This window comes from Python bivittatus, unplaced genomic scaffold (genome assembly GCF_059951505.1).
Source record: "Python bivittatus isolate LINGU-HERP-01145 unplaced genomic scaffold, Pbiv_v1 ctg000340_np1212, whole genome shotgun sequence".
Taxonomy (NCBI): Eukaryota; Metazoa; Chordata; class Lepidosauria; order Squamata; family Pythonidae; genus Python; species Python bivittatus.
Window position 1 is genome coordinate 12,627,109 of NW_028277056.1, and position 17,394 is coordinate 12,644,502.

Sequence of the window (17,394 nt, forward strand, 5' to 3'; positions counted from 1 at the left end):
GGTTAATGTACTAAACAAAGCTAGACTGGATGGCTTACAGAGCTCCTGATCAGAACTGTTAAGCAGGAAGGGACTATAGGAGGTATGTGAATGTTCTTGTGTGAATGTTTGTATGTGTGTGTGTGTTCTGGCTCCACACATCAACATTGTGTTCAACGTTATGTCCACCCATTTGTAATTCTGTGAAGTGCTCTGTTGGGAGCAATATGGTCTTTCATCTTACTGCAAAGAGGTGCCCACTTTGATTGGCAAAGTGGAAAGAGCAGAGGAGTTGGTCTACCTCATCTTGGGTAGAGCCCATAATAAACACTTGCTCATTCTTGACTGTTCATTCTTGTTCCACTGGTTTGAGCTTGCATAGAAGCTCCATTCTTAACAAGCACTTGACCTAAGCTGACACAATTATCTGCCTTATTTAAGAAATCTGTTTGTACGATCAGGAATTAGAGTGTAAGGTGTGCCACTTCTAAGCTTCCAAGTGCCACCTAGTAAACAGAGATTGAAAAGAGGCAACAGCCTGGGTGAGCTCTGTTTCTTTTGATCAACAATTGTGGCAAAGCTTGACTTGAACCCTAGCTTAGTCACATTTCTGTGTGTGCAAAACAAATCCTCCTTCTTTGACATCAACTTCAAACAGTTGTTACAAAGGCAGAAGGAAATTGTTGGACCACCATTTCCTGGACAGGCAGATTGATTGTTAGCAAATCATCATCCAAGAATGTTTAAAGTGTAAGAGCTAAACTTTATACAAGACATTTGTGAGAGAAGCTGATGGCAGGGATTCTCTCCATAGTGTTTAGAGAGAGATCTGGAAAGTCTTGGACAGGATGGGGAAGGGGCAAAGAAGCAGAAAAACTAGCAATTTGTTGGCATTCTTGATGAGAACAGAGAAGGATGGATACTGAAAGTGTGAAACCAGTTCTTCTAGCTTCTACTGCTGCAGGAATGGTTGCTTGAGTTGACAATGCTCTGCACATATATTTGTAAATAAAATAAGTATTACCAACCTATAAGTCTATGATGCTCATACCTAAATAAATGCAATCTTGGAACTTTTTTTTTTTTCCTCTCTGCTATTTGAGAAATCCAAGTAGCAAAAAAACTTGTCTAACTGCTAGCATAATTCCAAGTGTAATTATTATTGAAAGGAAAAAAATGTAGGAGAAGCTCAAAAAGAAGTCTGTGAAAGCAAGTAAGGGGACTTTAGCTTCAGGTTCATCCTAAGGAATAGATAACAAGCTTAGCTAGAAATATTGCATAAGACTAGTTTTTATTTCAACAGGGTGTGTGTTTAAGCCTAATTTGTTGTCTCTGACGACTACTGTCTCTATACAGTCTTCGTCCTTAAGTAAATTGGCACCTCCTCATACCATCCTGTGTCAAGATTAGCAGCAAATCTATCATCTAATGAACCACTCACTTTATAGTATTTATACTGGATTTTTTTCTATTGGAGGGTTTTTTTCCCCCCCAAGATACTTTCTATTTTGAACAGCTCTGTATTTTTTTCTCCTTTATCAATGAATGTTCTGCATGAGACACAAGTTAAAAAAAGTAATTTTTACATTCCTTTTCTTTTTTCTTTAAACAAAACTGGGCTCTATCTCTTATAAGATTGGCCTATCTCCCATACAGGGAGAAAGAGAGGAAGGGCTGATTTTACGGGTCACGTAGGGCCAGCCAGTACACATGGCTCTGTACCTTACTTGTCAGTTAGGTACAGAGGCTGTGAGAGCCCCATCACATGGCAGGGTCAGCAGGGAGGATGTCTGAAAGATATTCTCCTGGAAAATAGGTGGTGGCAGCAATAACTGCCAAGCTGCACTTCAAGGCTGTGTATTGCCCTGAATTTGTGGTTTGTGCTGTCTATTAGTTGCTTCTGAGTCTTCCTGACCCAATGGACACCGTTTCTTTGGGAATGCTTGTCAGTAATTGCTTCTTTGAATTCTAGGTGCTTTGTCTTCAGTTGGCTTCTTTTTTAATTCTTTGATTTTTCCAAGCTTTGAGGTCTTCCTCAATTACTCTTCTGTACCATTATGTGCCCAAAATGTTTAAGTATCTGCTTCATTGACCATCAGCAAGATGGATGGGTGCAGTTATGGTGGTGATGAGAGCACCGTTGGAACACCTGAAAGACCAGGTTAGGGACAGATCATTATGGAAAAAAATCTATCTATGTGGTTGCTAAGAGTCGACACCAACAATATAAGTTCATAGTTTATTTTATTTATTTATTTATATTTCAAATTTAGACACCGCCCATCTCACAAGGAAGTGACTCTGGGCAGCTTACAGTAAAAACAACAAATAAATATTAGTTAAAAATAGAATAAAAATAGTATAAAAATACAATCACCTCCCTTACCAGTCACCCCTATACCTGTTTTCAAAATTCAAGTACCATTTTAACTTAATCATCCTGCTAAGCTTTAAACAATTCAGATGATACAGTGGAACCTCGGGTTACGAACGCCTCTGTTAACGAACTTTTCGGGTTACGACCAGCTCCAGCTGCAAAAATTTACCTCGGTTTGCGAACTCTGCCTCAGGGTACGAGCAGGATACGCGGCCATTTTCCCTCCTGTGACACGTGGTCCGCGGCCATTTTTCTGCCCCTGACACGTGGTCCGCGGCCATTTTACGCCTTTCCACCCCTGACACGTGGTCCGCGGCCATTTTTCTGCCCCTGACACGTGGTCCGCGGCCATTTTCCGCCCCGACACGTGGTTGTAGGGAGGGGCACTCTCCCTCCAAGCAATAGCCGCCTCCCTGTTCTCCACGCCAGAACAGATTAACGGTAATTACATTGAACCTTATGGGGAAATTTCCTTCGGGTTGCGACCAATTCGGGTTGCGGCCAGAGTCACGGAACGAATTAAGTTCGTAAACCGAGGTTCCACTGTATTTCATCAACTCCTGCAGCTTTGATGACATATAATCAATCAATTAATCAATCAATATTAGTGCTTCCAATGAGAAATGTGGTTCTATTTCATCTAATATTGAGGGTTTTGGGTTTTTTTTGGTAGTCCAAGGTATTCTCCACAATTTTCTCCAGCACTATAGGGGGCTAGCCACAGTTATTTTTATTGTATACCACAATAAACTTAATATAATCAAAAAGCAAAAATATATGTATTTTTGGAACTCCCTTGCCTTTATCTTAACAAAGGAAGCCTGTGCTGAATCCAGTTTGTACATCTAGTATAGCTGGATTGCAAAACCTTGAGCATTATCATACTAGCAAGTGAGATAAATGTAAATGTTTAGGTGGAGCATTTTTTAGCACAGCCCTTTTTTTAATATTGGAATATAAGTTCATAGTTTACCACCTCCCTTACCAGTCCACCCTTATACCTCCTTTCAAAACTCAAGTGCCATTTTAACTTCATCATCCTGCTACACTTTAAACAATTCAGATGATATTTCATCAGCTCCTGCAGCTTTGTTGTTAGCAATATTTTCTACAGCCCATTTAACTTCAATGTACTGAATCTGAATTTAGTTCAGTGATCAAATCTGCATCCATAAAATTGATATAATTGAGGTCTTTTATGCAAACATAAAATTGATATGAATTTAGATATTTTTACACAGTTCTTAGCAGTTGGACAAGTTTAAATTAAAGAACCTCTTTAATGATCTCTTACACTTTGCTCCTGAGGTCTTTAGGCAGTTTACGTATCAAATCCAATCCATTAAATCTAATCCCCATTATTTAATAATATGGAACATTGCCAAGGTTGTATCTTGCTGGTTTGATGATTGTATTTGTTTTGTTTAGTTAGAGTTGTAATTTTGCAAGATGTTTATGATAGGAGCTGTGTCAACACCAGGACTTGTTTTTGCCGACTGAATAAAGCTTCTCTGCCTTTGCTTGAAGAGTATCTAGTCAATTTGATCTCAGTTTGTTCATCTGGTGATACTCAATATGTAAAGTACTGTTGGAAGCACAGTATTTATTATGAGCATACTTGGCACAACTCTATTAATTTGGCTCCTGCTTCATTTTGTACACTGAGAACATTTTTTTCCCATTATTCCAGATGCTATTTTACTTCCAGCTTTAGTATTCTAGTCTTCTATAATTAGTATGACATCTTTTCTTGGGTGTTGTGTTGACAAGGTATTGAAAATCACCACAGAACCTTTCAGCTACTCCTTCCTTTGCATTTATGACTGGAGTATAGACTTGGATCACTGTAATATTCATTGGCTTGCCTTAGATTTGAACTGCAGTCATTCTATCACCTTGGTGTTATATTCAAGCACTGCCTTCGATGCCCCTTTGTTAATAAGGTTAATAGTTGATTTGTTATAATCTGTTAATAATAAAAACTATTATTAACGATGAATACAATATTAAAACAATATTGCAACTGGCTGCAATGGTTCTGTTACTCCTAAAATATGAAGTGACCCATTCCAGTCCATTTCATTTCACTGATTCCCACTTTGCAGATCTTTGCAGCACTGAATTTTAATTTTGCAGTTGGATATTCTTTCAGCTTTAATTCACCCACAGCCTAAGGCCCACTGTTACTTGTATTCACTCTCTGTTCTTCCCCTGTAGTTCATTGGATATCTTCTGGCATGAGACACTCATATTTCAGTATCATGTGGACTTGGTCCTGGTCGTGAATGCCCATTTGGTGTTCCTGGCAGAATTCTGGAATGTCTTTATCCAGTGGGTTGTATTTAGTCTGTCCCTTGTCCATGACCTGCCCATTATGGGTGACCTTTCTGAGCCCTGACAGTATAGTTCATACTATCATTGCAATGGATAAACCTCTTTACCGCTACAAAGTAATGATCTACGGAGAGCGAAATATTATGTAATACTGTAAAATCACAGCAACATATGTCAAGCATAGTATACATGCTGAGTTTAAAATTATGTGACAGCAAAAGATAAAAGCTTAATTACATCCTTAAGTTTAAAACAAAAAAAATAGATTTCAAAAACTAAAATATAGAGAGTTACTTTTTCTGCTAACCTCTCTTAACACTTCTGTTATAGTCTCCTATAGTTCCTCAGGCAGATCTGAAATATTTTTGCCTTCTGCAACTCTATGGGTGCAACACAACTGCATCTTACCTACAAGACATCGTACTTTGCTATTTGCCCCAGTGATGTAACAGGATTAGCCTCTGTAGCAACCGTCCGGTTCTTCACATTCTGAAACAGATAGCATTGTGATTAATTTTATGTTGCACTGTTTTCTTTCCAAGGTGTTGCTAGCTGTTCCTGCCATCCTGTAAAATATTACATGTTCACCAACCAGAGTTTGACCTACAGAGAATGATGGACTTGAATGAAAGCTGGAATTTAGATGATTTCAATTGGCTGACCCATGATGCAATTCTTCATGTTGTCAATGCACTAAAAGGTATGTATAGTTCAAGAGCATGCTGTTTTTTTCCTGTCTCCCCACCCCCTACCCTCAGCTCCAGTAAAGTAGAAAAGTGAAGGAGGAAAAGAGTTAGCACCTTCTCCTGAAGAACCACTTTTCTTATTGTCCCCACTTTGGTGCATTCCAACTACACTGTTCTCCAGACTGACTGTATAATGAATAAAATTATCAGTAATCAATTAAACTCCATGTGCAAAGATTTCTTTAATGTGAGAGTAATTTGGGTTGGAAAACAAAGGATATGCATGCATTGCACAGATGAGGAAGAGACTTCCCAAAACTTGGTTTATTACTGAAGAGATGTGAAATGTTCTAAGTGGATTTACTGTATGATCTTGGTTTCCACTCTCATCATGGTTATCTCAGGAGAAACAGCTAACAGTTCTCCACTTCCAGGAAGTGAGGGGGGCAGTAGCTAGAAGGTGCTTCTTTAGCTCTTCCTCCTATCCTTCAAGGTCATTCCTTCCTCCCATTACATCAGGCCCTGGAAGCAGACCTTCCTGTTGCAGTACCTTTCTGTTGCAATAACATTCCCCCAGAGATGTGTGACCCCTCCCTTGACCCCATTTAAATGGACCTTTAAAATTGGCCTTTAAAACCCCTAGCCTTGGGTTAAAATGTGGTGCGGGCTCTGTAGAGGAATGTGTTATGCTAAAGAGATATTTGTGTGTTTGCTTATTAGATTATAGCTGCTCTACTCCAAAAGTCTCTGGGCAGTTACAACATCCACTATACAATTAAAAACAATTAAAAACAATTGCAAAGCATAACAGCCTGGACAAAAACAGCCATAGCAGTCAAAAAGCATGACAGGGACTCCACTAACACACTGACCCCAGGCCTGTTTTGAATAGTTCCAAGTGTTTTTTTAATAGTGCACGCTGCCCAGAGTTGTTATAGGGTCAAGCAGCCTTACAGATTAGAAAAAAAATAACACAATAACAAAACCACAATAATAAAAACAATGGGCATTACTGAAAAGACCAAAAACGCTAGAACAATACATATCCAAACACAAGGATTGGATTTTGCCTTATATCATATCCCCTCCCAGGGCTGGTCGGTTGGTTGGTCAGTTTTAAAAGCCACGTTTTGACAATTCTTCTAAAACACAATAGGATGGGGGCTAGTTTGATTTCAGGAGGTAAACTATTCCATTAAAAAGGGGTTTATTTATTTATTTCATTGTGGATGTTTTTATATAACTGTACTATGGAACTTTTAGATGCTGTCTGTATCTAATGAATTGCAGAGGGTCTAACTGGATTGTGATGGGATAGAAATGGAACAAACAAATAATAAAATTGTTACTGATTTTAGTAGTCTGGTCTGCAGCAGAAAGCACTACAGCGTCCATATTCTGTTGTTAAGCCTCAAGACCAATGAAGCAAGAGCAATACAAATTGCAGGAAGGTTTCTTTAATGCTGGGATAAATGCAGAATCTTGAAAATTGTAAGAGTAAATTCCCTGCCTCGATTATAGTGCATTAATGAAGGCAGAGTCTCTTTGAAACCCTTTCTTCTCATGTCTCTCACACCTGAACAACATTGCCTCTTCTCAGATAAACCAAATAGTCCTGCTTTCCAACAATCTTTCACAACTCTGGGGGAATACAAATTATCAAATGATAATTTACCAGAGTGTGCATAAGGTAAAACAGTAAAGTGATTATCTGGGTTAGCATGTCAACTGTGGGGATGATAGCATACGAAGCCGGCGTTTGTCCATGCGTCCTTTTAAACCATGGTTTTTGAGGAAGCCATAATTGAGCACTATGGCTGATCTTTCTCTGTCAGTCCTCCAAGGTAGGTCAGGTCAGGAAACAGATTCCTCAAGAAATACTAGAACTCTACTTTATTGATAGAGGCTGTAGTAACAGAATCTTGAAAATCTGACTGCATCTTCCCTTCCCTCCCTTTTATACCCCAGGGAGCTAAGACAAAACTAGACTGAGTTTCTTTCTAATGTTTTCTTTGTTCCCTGGGTCTAAAACATGTTTGTGTAACTGTCCCAGCATACTTTCTCCAAGGTCATCTCTGTGGCTCTCACATTCCATCCTTTGCTTTCATTCCCCCATTTTGGACCAGCTTTGCAATAGTCCTATGTAATCCCAAAATGTTAACCAGCATTAAGCCAAAATGACCAGGATGTCTGCAAGTAAAGGTTTCTGCTCTGAAGGTGGGGTGTAATGGGAGGAAAGGAAGGGATGTGGTTAGAGTTGGCTTGGTTTTTGAGAGGAAAGAATGAGATTAACATTATTTTAGAAGACATATTGTTAGAAACTTCAGAGCCCAAGTGGTGTAATAATTAGGGTTCAAGACCACACTAGACTATAAAAGTTATCAGGTGACTCTGTTTTACAGCTCCAATCTTTATCATAGTCTTCTTAAAAAGACAAAATCAAGGGAACCTATTCTCTCCCCCAGAATGTACAATGCCTTAAGTTCCCAGAGAAAGATGACACATGCAATTTATAATAAATAACAAAACAAAAAAAATCTCTTGAGGTGCAGGGAGAAAAGTAAACCTTATTTCCTACCCAGCAGTATGTATCTTAATGGAAACTCATCAGGGTTTCTGAGCGTAGCTTGGCAACAGCTGGAAGTCACAGATTTCACATTCCTATCTCATCAGATTCAGAAGTACTTTGCTTCCTCAACCGAAACTGCAGGTCTCCAACCTGTTTTCTTTGCAGATGTGTTGGACTTCAACTCCCATGATTCCCAGCCAGCTTGCCTGCCAGAATGGAAATTATGGGAATTGGACCAATACATTTGGGAGAGCATCAGCTTTGCTCGGGCGGCTGTGGGGGAAGATACACAGGCAGCATGAGTGACTGTTCAGAGCATCCTGGCTTAAATGTATATATAAATATACTTGATTCAGTTTAAATCAGGTCATTTAAGACAGATGGATAGACAATAACGCTTCTAAATGTAAGCTAAAAAAAAAAAGGATGGAGATGTTAACGCTGCTTACGTTCATCGAATATGCCTTCTTTGGTTGCCTAGCAACTGATGCGAGGCCAGTTGGATTGCAAGAAGGGAGAACTGTGTTGATAGGCAAGAGTAGCTGTGTCAATTCAGGTGGGTTCAGGACAGGAATGTTCCATTCAGCTGTTGTCTCCAAAGCCATGGATGGTTCTTTTGAGGTCAACTTTGGGCTCGGGTGAGGAAAGAAGATGGGAGCAGGGAAACGCTGCCAAAATAAGGAGGTGAGAATGTATGAACCTTGCTCTTCGGGTGAACCTCACAGATCCGTCCAGCGCAAAGTTTGTTGGGTGATGAACCTCAGTGTTTTTTTTTTTTCTGTACAGGAGCAGTGTTTTTTCCTAGCCGAAATTTGTTTCAATCTAATGTAATTATTACAGTAATAATTAATTAGGCGATATGGAATTTCGGGACAGCATGATGACAGTGCCAACTAAGCAGCAGAAGAGGAAACCCTAAACAGCTGCCATTCAGCATTAACTACAACACTGTTGTTCTGCTTTTATCTCCCCAGACGCTGAGGCTCCCCAAGGTATTCCAGCAGTTTTTGGGGTCCATCAGTTGGGTGAGTAAATGCAATGTGTATTGTCCCTTTGATCTTTGGAATTCTCTACATCTTTGGTTGGATTTAGACTATGAATGGCTTAATTATTGAAAGCAGATGACACCTCTAGGTATGTTCTGATGTTTGCATGCCTTGGTTTCTTTTTAAAAAATGGATTACCTGTTATAAAGGGTCTCAGACATGCTGGTTCTCTGTTCATGTTTTTTCCGGTGGTCATTATCCTGAAACATTGGTTCAACAATCCATTTTGTTCTAGGGGGAAAAAAACCAGCAAAGACAGAGGCTCAGAGAACAGCTAGACATAAAAATAGCATGCTATGGGAGTGCAGAGAAGCTAGAAATATCTGTGTATTTTCTCTTTTGATTTAGATTTAAGGAAATTGCTCCAATGCCTATTGGATACTCAAGCCATCACCTATCTGGCTGACCTTGATCCCATTTATCCATAAAGTGGCTAATTTAAAGCTTTGGAGTCTAATACTCTATTCTCCAAGGTAGACCAATTAGTCAAAATACTATTCAGGCATGTCTTGTAATACCTTTTCTTTTGTACAACTCGCTGTCAGTAGTGTGGTTTTAGTCAATTTAATCTCTCTAAACTAAGTAATGAAACATCTTCATGAAGTTCCTTTCCTTCATTATTAATTAATTAAGCTATTCATTATTTTGTTCTGTCCTAAGACTCTCAAAGCCAATCTCTCTGAAACCCACAAATGTCATGGCGTGTGGCTTCCTTAACTAGATTTCTAGCTGGTTTGTAGTTTTTAAGCTTAAGATTTGACCCAGTTTATTAGGTTTCCAATATAATTCCTTATGATCCCTTCCAAAACCATGGCCCTCGATTTCTGTTTTGGTACTGTCTTTTGGATAAAGCAGAATGAGGAACTTCAATCCACCCAGATGTTGTTGAAACAACTCCCAACATCTCTCATCCTTGCTGTGTTTTGGAGCTGGTGGAAACTGTAGTCTAGAAGGTTCCAGATTCCTCATTCTTAGCCTAGAAAGATCCACTGGTGCACTGAGAGAAAAAGCTCTATTCCCTGAGAGAACACATGATTCAATCCAAAGCTGGGCTCCACATATAATGCAGCAGAACCATTTTACACCCTCCTTCTGGCTCTGGTGCCTCACATGGAACTGTATTCTATGTGTGAGTTACTATTATTATTCAGCCCAATGAGTTTCTGGTAGTCAAGAAGGATTTGGGGCAAGTTGCTACCACAGACTCTCAAGGTAACCTGAATCATTCAGCCACTTTTAAAATAGTTGCATTGTTGTGGGCTCTCAGGCAACAATAGACACACTTTATTCAGGTTCTCAAGTGTGTCTAACTAATTGTTGTTTAGTCGTTAAGTCGTGTCCGACTCTTCGTGACCCCATGAACCATATTGCGCCAGGCCTTCCTGTCCTTCACTGCCTCCCTGAGTTTGCTCAGTTTCATGCTCATTGCTTCAGTGATGCTATCTAACCATCTCATCCTCTGCCGTCCTCTTCTCCTTTTGCCTTCAATCTTTCCCAGCATCAGGGTCTTCTCCAAAGAGATCTCTCTTCGCATTAGGTGACCAAAATATCTGAGCTTGAGCTTCATTATCGATCCTTCCAATGAGCAATCAGGGTTGATTTCCTTTAAGATTGACTGGTTTGACCTCCTAGCAGTCCAGGGGACTCTCAAGAGTCTTCTCCAGCACCACAGTTCAAAGGCATCAATTCTTCGGCGCTCGGCCTTTTTTATGGTCCAGCTCTCACAGCCATACATTACTACTGGAAAAACCATAGCTTTGACTATGCGGATCTTTGTCGGCAAGGTGACGTCTCTGCTTTTTAATATGCTATCTAGGCTTGCCATAGCTTTCCTCCCAAGGAGCAAGCGTCTTTTAATTTCATGGCTGCAGTCTCCATCTGCGGTGATCTTGGAGCCCAAATAAATGAAGTCTGTTACTGCTTCCATTTCTACCCCTTCTATTTGCCAGGAATTGATGGGTCCAGATGCCATGATCTTAGTTTTTTTAATGTTGAGTTTCAAGCCAGCTTTTGCACTCTCCTCTTTCACCCTCATCAAGAGGCTCTTTAGTTCTTCTTCACTTTCTGCCATTAGGGTGGTATCGTCTGCATATCTGAGGTTGTTGATGATTCTCCCTGCAATCTTAATTCCGGCTTGTGATTCTTCCAGCCTGGCATTTCTCATGATGTACTCTGCATATAGGGAGTGCAACTCCATTTCTTCTAAGGGTTTCTTGCCCACAGTAGTAGATATAATGGTCACCCGAATTAAATTCACCCATTCCCGTCCATTTCAGTTCGCTGATTCCCAAGATGTCGACGTTCAATCTTGTCATCTCATGTTTGACCACATCCAGCTTGCCTTGGTTCATAGATCTTACATTCCAGGTACCTATACAATATTGTTCTTTACAGCATCGGACCTTCTTTTCGCTTCCAGATACATCCACAGCTGAACGTCCTTTCGGCTTTGGCCCAGCTGCTTCACTCTTTCTGGAGCTACTTGGAAATGCCCTCCGCTCTTCCCCAGTAGCATATTGGACACCTTCCGACCTGAGGGGCTCATCTTCCGGCGTCATATCTTTTAGCCTTTTAACATTGTCCATGGGGTTTTCTTGGCAAGGATACTGGAGTGGGTTGCCATTTCCTTCTCCAGTGGACCACATTTTGTCAGAACTCTCTGTCATGACCTGTCCGTCTTGGGTGGCCCTGCACGGTATAGCTCATGGCTTCACTGAGTTACGCAAGCCCCTTCGCCACGACAAGGCAGTGATCCATGAAGGGGGTCTAACTAATGGCCTCCTTTAAATTTAATGCATGTGAACAGGTAGACAGTTGTCTGTGCCCACATTAGCTCTGATTCCATCCAGAATTTCTGTTGCCCTATTTCTGTAACCAGTTAGAGCTCATGGTGTATTTCTTCTGTTTTTCTTCTTTTAAGCCATTTTGCTTGCGAACCTCACCACTGCCACCAGGAATCAATAGGGCTGTGCAGCACCTTGGATTAGAAAGCAAAAAGATACTATGTAGCTTGTGGGATACTGAAGTATCACCAGTCTGCAACTCCTTAAAGCAACTGCATCTTTTTCCAGGGTCATGCAGCTCCCATCTTAGCTGCAACATGGTCCCAGGAAAAAATGCAGGCAAGTGCTGTATGTGTATCCATGTGAAGAGGAAATAGGGAATGGCTTTGAAGGACAGGAGGAAGAGCTGCTACCAAGGCAATGGTCAGAAAAGGAGGGCCTGAGCCCGGGTCAAGAAAGTAACTTGAGAAAACATCTTAGACAAGCCCTTCCCTAGTTTACATGGAGATAAAGAAAAGGTGGGGGAAGCACATTCAGACATGCAAGATTCTGTTACTATAGCTGTTACAATAAAAATAGTACTGACCTACATGTTATTGGTTTCTTAGTCTGGTCTACCTTGTAGGCTGACATGATGTGTGCCCCAAAAGCACCTCTTTGCCATTGACTCCAAAGCACCACACAGCCCTAATCATCAAATGTTCCTGGAGAAATCAATCTCTTGCCTGGCCATTTCCGCAGCAGCATCTTCCACGTCTTATTTGTCAAATACTAATTTTCCCATCGTTTTTTCCACCTCTATCAGAAGACCATTAGAAACCATCTGCTAACCTACAGTATCTGCTTGGGTGGGGTGTATTATCCAGGGCATTCTTCTCTCCTATAAAATACCTGCTGTATATTTTGCTTTAAAAGGTTATATGACCTTATTATTCCCCATTTTAGAAGCAACTATTCTCATTTGTTGTATTTTTGGTGTTCTTTCAGCTTCCTTCTCTTCCTGCAGATGTTTCATTATCGGGTTAGGTAATAACACAATGCATGGAAGAGAAGAGTTTGCCAGCAGTTTCAGCAAGCAATACATATATTCTCCACTATTTCACTTAGCTGTAGCACAGTGTATAAATCTGCTGCATGTCCACCAACTCTCTAGAAAAATAAATCCTTTTTCAGCGTCAATCTATAGAGACATACAGAGGGGCATTCACATACGCACATGGACATGAGGCACCAATTAATGTATTATGAGATTTGTTGCCATGTTGTGATGACTTTCACCGTCACCTGTGCTGAAGTTTTCCTATAAAATAAGCTTAACTAAAGTTGTTATAGGGTAAAAGGCCTTCTTAGACCATTAATAGCTTATTTTTATTTTGTAACATTTGATTACACGTATAGTCCTTAAAATTATTGTATATTTCATATCTATGACATAATAATATGATGACATAGCATTCTGCTAGCGTAGATCAGAGTTGCCAGCTTAAGAATTAAAGACATAATACAGTACTCGTTTCAGATACCAATACTGAATATAGTGTTAAGCCAATACCCAGTGGCAGGACATACCTTGGCTTTTACTAAATGGTCAAAGCTTTTCAGTTAAACAGCAATAACTTTGCTTATTCTGAACAGTAAAACAATACAAACTGCTTACAGACCATTATCTGTTTTCCAAAGCTTCCTTGCTTCAGTTATATGGATTTCCTTGCAATGAAAGATATTCTGCTTCTCTTATTCATTGTTTAGAACCACAGGGATATCCAGGTTTAAGTACTCACTCAACTATAGCGTTTACTGTGTAACTTTCAGCTAGTCAGTCTCTCTTTCTGTGAATTAAACCTACACCAGAGATTTAATTTTTATTCAGGGGAAAAATGAGAAGAGGTTCTCCATCCCCTCCCACTCCATTCCCTCCCACTTTGGCTAGCACTGAAGATGTTACCTAGCTGGGTAATGAAACGTTTGCAAGAAAACAACCAAGCTCAGAGAACCCCAAGGACTCCACAGTTCAACCCTGAGCTACATATAGTCTCTTCTATTGATTCTTGTAGAGTTAGGTCCTTTGGCTAAGAATCTGGGTAACTGTCATTCCAACACATCAAGAGGCACCAAACTGTAAAAGGCTGAAGGTCATTTTAAGATCATTTCCAATTCTATAGGCAAAGCAGTGCATTTCTAGAGATAATGGTGGACATTTTTGTCCTCGGCAAAATGCTTAAGCAACTTTTGGTAGGAGATTGGTACTGATGATAATAGAATTGTTCTCCAGCATGATTGCCCTTTCCAGAAGCCCAAGGGCATCATTTAAAATTATACATGACAGGCTGGTGGAGGGATTGGAATGCAGTCAGGATTACACAAGGCATCAGCTCCATGAACTGGCCTCTTTACTAGAAGTTGCAGAAACCCCCATTTTGTGTGATCTGGTAGCCACCAGGTCCTCCACCGCAGTCCTAACTCAATATAGACAGTGGCAGTAATGCTTGCTCCAGTTAGCTGTTGAGATCCTGTTTGGCTGTTTTTCTACATTGATAGGGAACTAGAAGAGATGCTGGCATAGATGGATACACACACATGCACACAACACTCTTGAAAGCATATGAAGTAGCAGATATTCTGATGAGTAAACATTTGTAGGACTACAGTCTCTGCCATGAAACTGTTGAAACAAGGAATCCAATTCTATTTGATTCTGATTGAAACAACAACCCAAATGTTTTGTTCAGATTACTGGTGGACATCCAGCTGTGAGAATTGGCTTCTTTTTCTCCCCCTCTCCCATGCTGACCTCATCTGGGCTTGGAACGAATCCAAGGAGCCAGTGCTCTCCCTCACACAGCATCCTCTTGTCAGAAACAAAACAGGTCAAATTATTAAAGGAAAGAAAGATGGAATGCTCTTCCCCCAAATAGAAAAAACAGATGTGCGGTGAATTTTTCTTTCTCATTTTTAGGGGAGGAGGGTAACTTTTTCCAATTGCAGGCCTGTACTTTTGAAAAGCTTGCTGGAGGAAATGTTATAAATGTGTACATTCATTACCATGGCAAAGATCTCATCATGGTTATTAATTTAGGAGGAGAGTACAAGATCTCTTTTCAGATTCTGGATGGTAGCAAGGTTTAGTATAGCTTTAAGTGCTATTTGCAGATGGAACTTTATAACCACTATTGAAAAGAGCACACATTGAGGACTCCTCCTGCTTGTAGGGTTCCAGCAGGCTAGTTATGCTAAGCATAAATGCACCACAATGAGTGGGATTTCTTAAGCTGTGCGTGTGGGGTGGGGTGGAGTGGGGTGGAGTGGGGGAACAAGATTTGCATTTATCAGAATGTGCCATGGCCTTTGGGGATACATATCATAGGATGAGAAGGATGGTAAGTGACTTTTCCCCCCTTCTGTCTTTACTCTGAATTTGACTACCAAAATAGCTAAACTTTTATTTAGGATAAAGAATGTATCTGGTGTATCACAGAGCATGTGAGGATGCAGCAGGCAAGGCCGGCCCTAATCTTTGGTAAGCCTTAGGAAGGAGGTTTCATTCATTCATTCATTCATTCATTCATTCATTCATTCATTCATTCATTCATTCATTCGGCTTTGATTCTGCTTCAATCCATTCAGACTCTAAGCAGTCTACAATTAGCCATACATGGTACATAATAAAATACTATAAAACTTTCAGAGTAAATACTCTTAAACTTACTATGTAGATCCAAACATCAAAACATTACATCTTCCTTAACACAATAATATACTCTCCAAAGGGCAGATCATAATGATTTTAAAATAGCCCGGTTTTTAAAATGTTAGAAATACTTCTATTTTCTTTCTCCCTGCATCCATGGTCCATCTTTTCCAAGCATCACATTACATTCATACAATACATTGCTTGCCTCTTACTGCGAATTATTTTCCTAGATTAGTTTGTACTTCTGCAAACCAGTGAACTGATATTCCCTTTGGTTTGTTAAATTATTAGGTTTATATCAGACATTCATCCTCCATTCTAGCTCAGATTCATGTTGCTTTCTTACTCAACTAGGGAAGATGTTTGTCTTATTTGGGGAAGTTCCTTCAATTTCTCAGTCTAGTCTACAGCACTGTGGTTTTGGTGGCCTCCCATCCATGTAATAACCTCATCCAACCCTGTTTATCTTTTTTGAGATCTGACAAAATCAGCTGGGTACTGCCATCTGCTGTGACTCTGTTCCTTGGCAGGCCCAATTTATCTCTAATGCTTTGAAATTCACCACCATATAACCAACAATATAATAGAGGTATATAGCTTCTGTCACATTTCTGGTTTTACTATTGTTTTCTGTACAGGTTTCTCTGTTATTGTGGAATGGTGTTGATGAGGAATGTCCAAAATAATCCATGAGTGATCCATTCTTCCACTAGCCCCACAGCACAGCTCCCCTCACCCTGGATTAGGTGCTCCGGGGGAGGGGGTTGTTGTTAATGTACAGGTCCAATGGACTTCCAGACTGTTGGACACATCGAGAGTGTCCCCTACAGCTTCAGAGCTGTATTGCCAAAGCTGCAGGAGAGAGCTGTATTGTAGGGGAAGTACAGCTGCCAAACTTCACCACTGTTTTGGTGCAACTGTCCTGAAGTCACAGGGACATCCTGAACATGTGTCCAGCAGTCTTCTGGAAGACCGCTGAACATATATATGAAAAGCTTGTCCCCTTCCCCTGCTTAGGTGCTGCAGAAGGGCTCCAGGGATATGAGTGCCAGGAGAAGAGCAGAGGGCCACTCCATGGTGAAGACATAGGCAGCTTTACTTTGGAGGTACTGCTTCCATCCCACTTTCCATGAGGGAAAGGGGGTCTTGTTGGTAACTGGGAAAACTGACCCTCCCAAAAAACTGCTCCCCCTCCTCCTCCATTTCTCTTAGCTCCCAAGCAGTGGCAGAGGAGATCAGGCTCCTAAACTGCCCATTTTCTGAACCCATGACCACTCCATGTGATTGGAAAACTGACAGCATTTCCTCCTATCTCCCACCCCCTACTTTTCCCTCCAGGCATGGGTGGAGAAGCAGTGGGAGAGCAGAGTAGAGGGGAAATGGGTCTCTTCTCCCCTCCTGCAGGCAGCAGAAGGTGAAATTAGGTATGGAAGGAGGGAGAGTGCAGAGGAGGGATCACCCTGACGGCAAAGAGGGTGTTCCCCACCCCACCTCTATCCTCCCCCGGCTCTCAGTGCAGACAGGACCCCTGCTCTGCTTTGTTGCCAAGGCAGAGCTGGGGTTGGGAATTCTGTCACCCAGTTCCTGCCCATAACGCTGCAGGGTGGAAGAGCCCAAAGAGAGAATCGCTGCCATCCTGTTCAGCCGGACAGCCGCCATCTCAACGCCCCCTTTTTTTTTTCCAGTAGTAACTGCAGAAGTTTGCAGCAGGCATAGGAAGGTTACCCCCAGGAGTTTTGGAATGCCAACAAGCTCTTGCCATTGGCTGCTTATGCTGGCGGAGGCTGATGGGAGTTGAACTCTGGAACATCTGGAAGGCACCTGGTTGCTAGCCTCGCTTGAAGGTATCCCCAGCCTTGCAGGTTGATGGAGTTCCGCAGGAGCCCCCAGGCCTCCCGTCCTTGATCCTCCGGTTTCGGCAGCCTCGCC

The 17,394-nt window shown here is 41.1% G+C and overlaps 1 protein-coding gene and 1 long non-coding RNA gene across 5 annotated transcripts in view; one reads left to right on the forward strand and one right to left on the reverse strand.

Moving 5' to 3' along the window:
• Positions 1-17,394, forward strand: part of AMOTL1 (angiomotin like 1) — an 83,723-nt gene that overhangs the window by 11,859 nt on the left and 54,470 nt on the right. For 2 of the 3 annotated variants that reach the window (XR_015796084.1, XM_088140590.1), the window contains exons 2-3: positions 5,233-5,390; positions 8,920-8,970. Coding sequence is in view for 2 of the 3 variants with exons in the window: in XM_088140590.1 (XP_087996716.1) it covers positions 5,303-5,390; positions 8,920-8,970 (139 nt within the window). In the remaining variant the exon portion in view is untranslated. Of the gene's footprint in view, positions 1-5,126; positions 5,391-8,919; positions 8,971-17,394 lie in introns of those variants that run through there. The other variant, XM_088140591.1, reaches the window with a different exon arrangement.
• Positions 1,822-17,363, reverse strand: LOC148216046 (uncharacterized). 2 transcript variants are annotated; one of them, XR_015796085.1, is made up of 5 exons: positions 17,287-17,363; positions 9,130-9,222; positions 8,395-8,613; positions 5,099-5,179; positions 1,822-2,128 (listed from the first exon to the last, which is right to left on the reverse strand). It is a non-coding gene; the product is annotated as an uncharacterized LOC148216046 (long non-coding RNA). The 2 variants fall into 2 exon arrangements; XR_015796086.1 differs by lacking the exon at positions 17,287-17,363 and adding an exon at positions 10,440-10,949.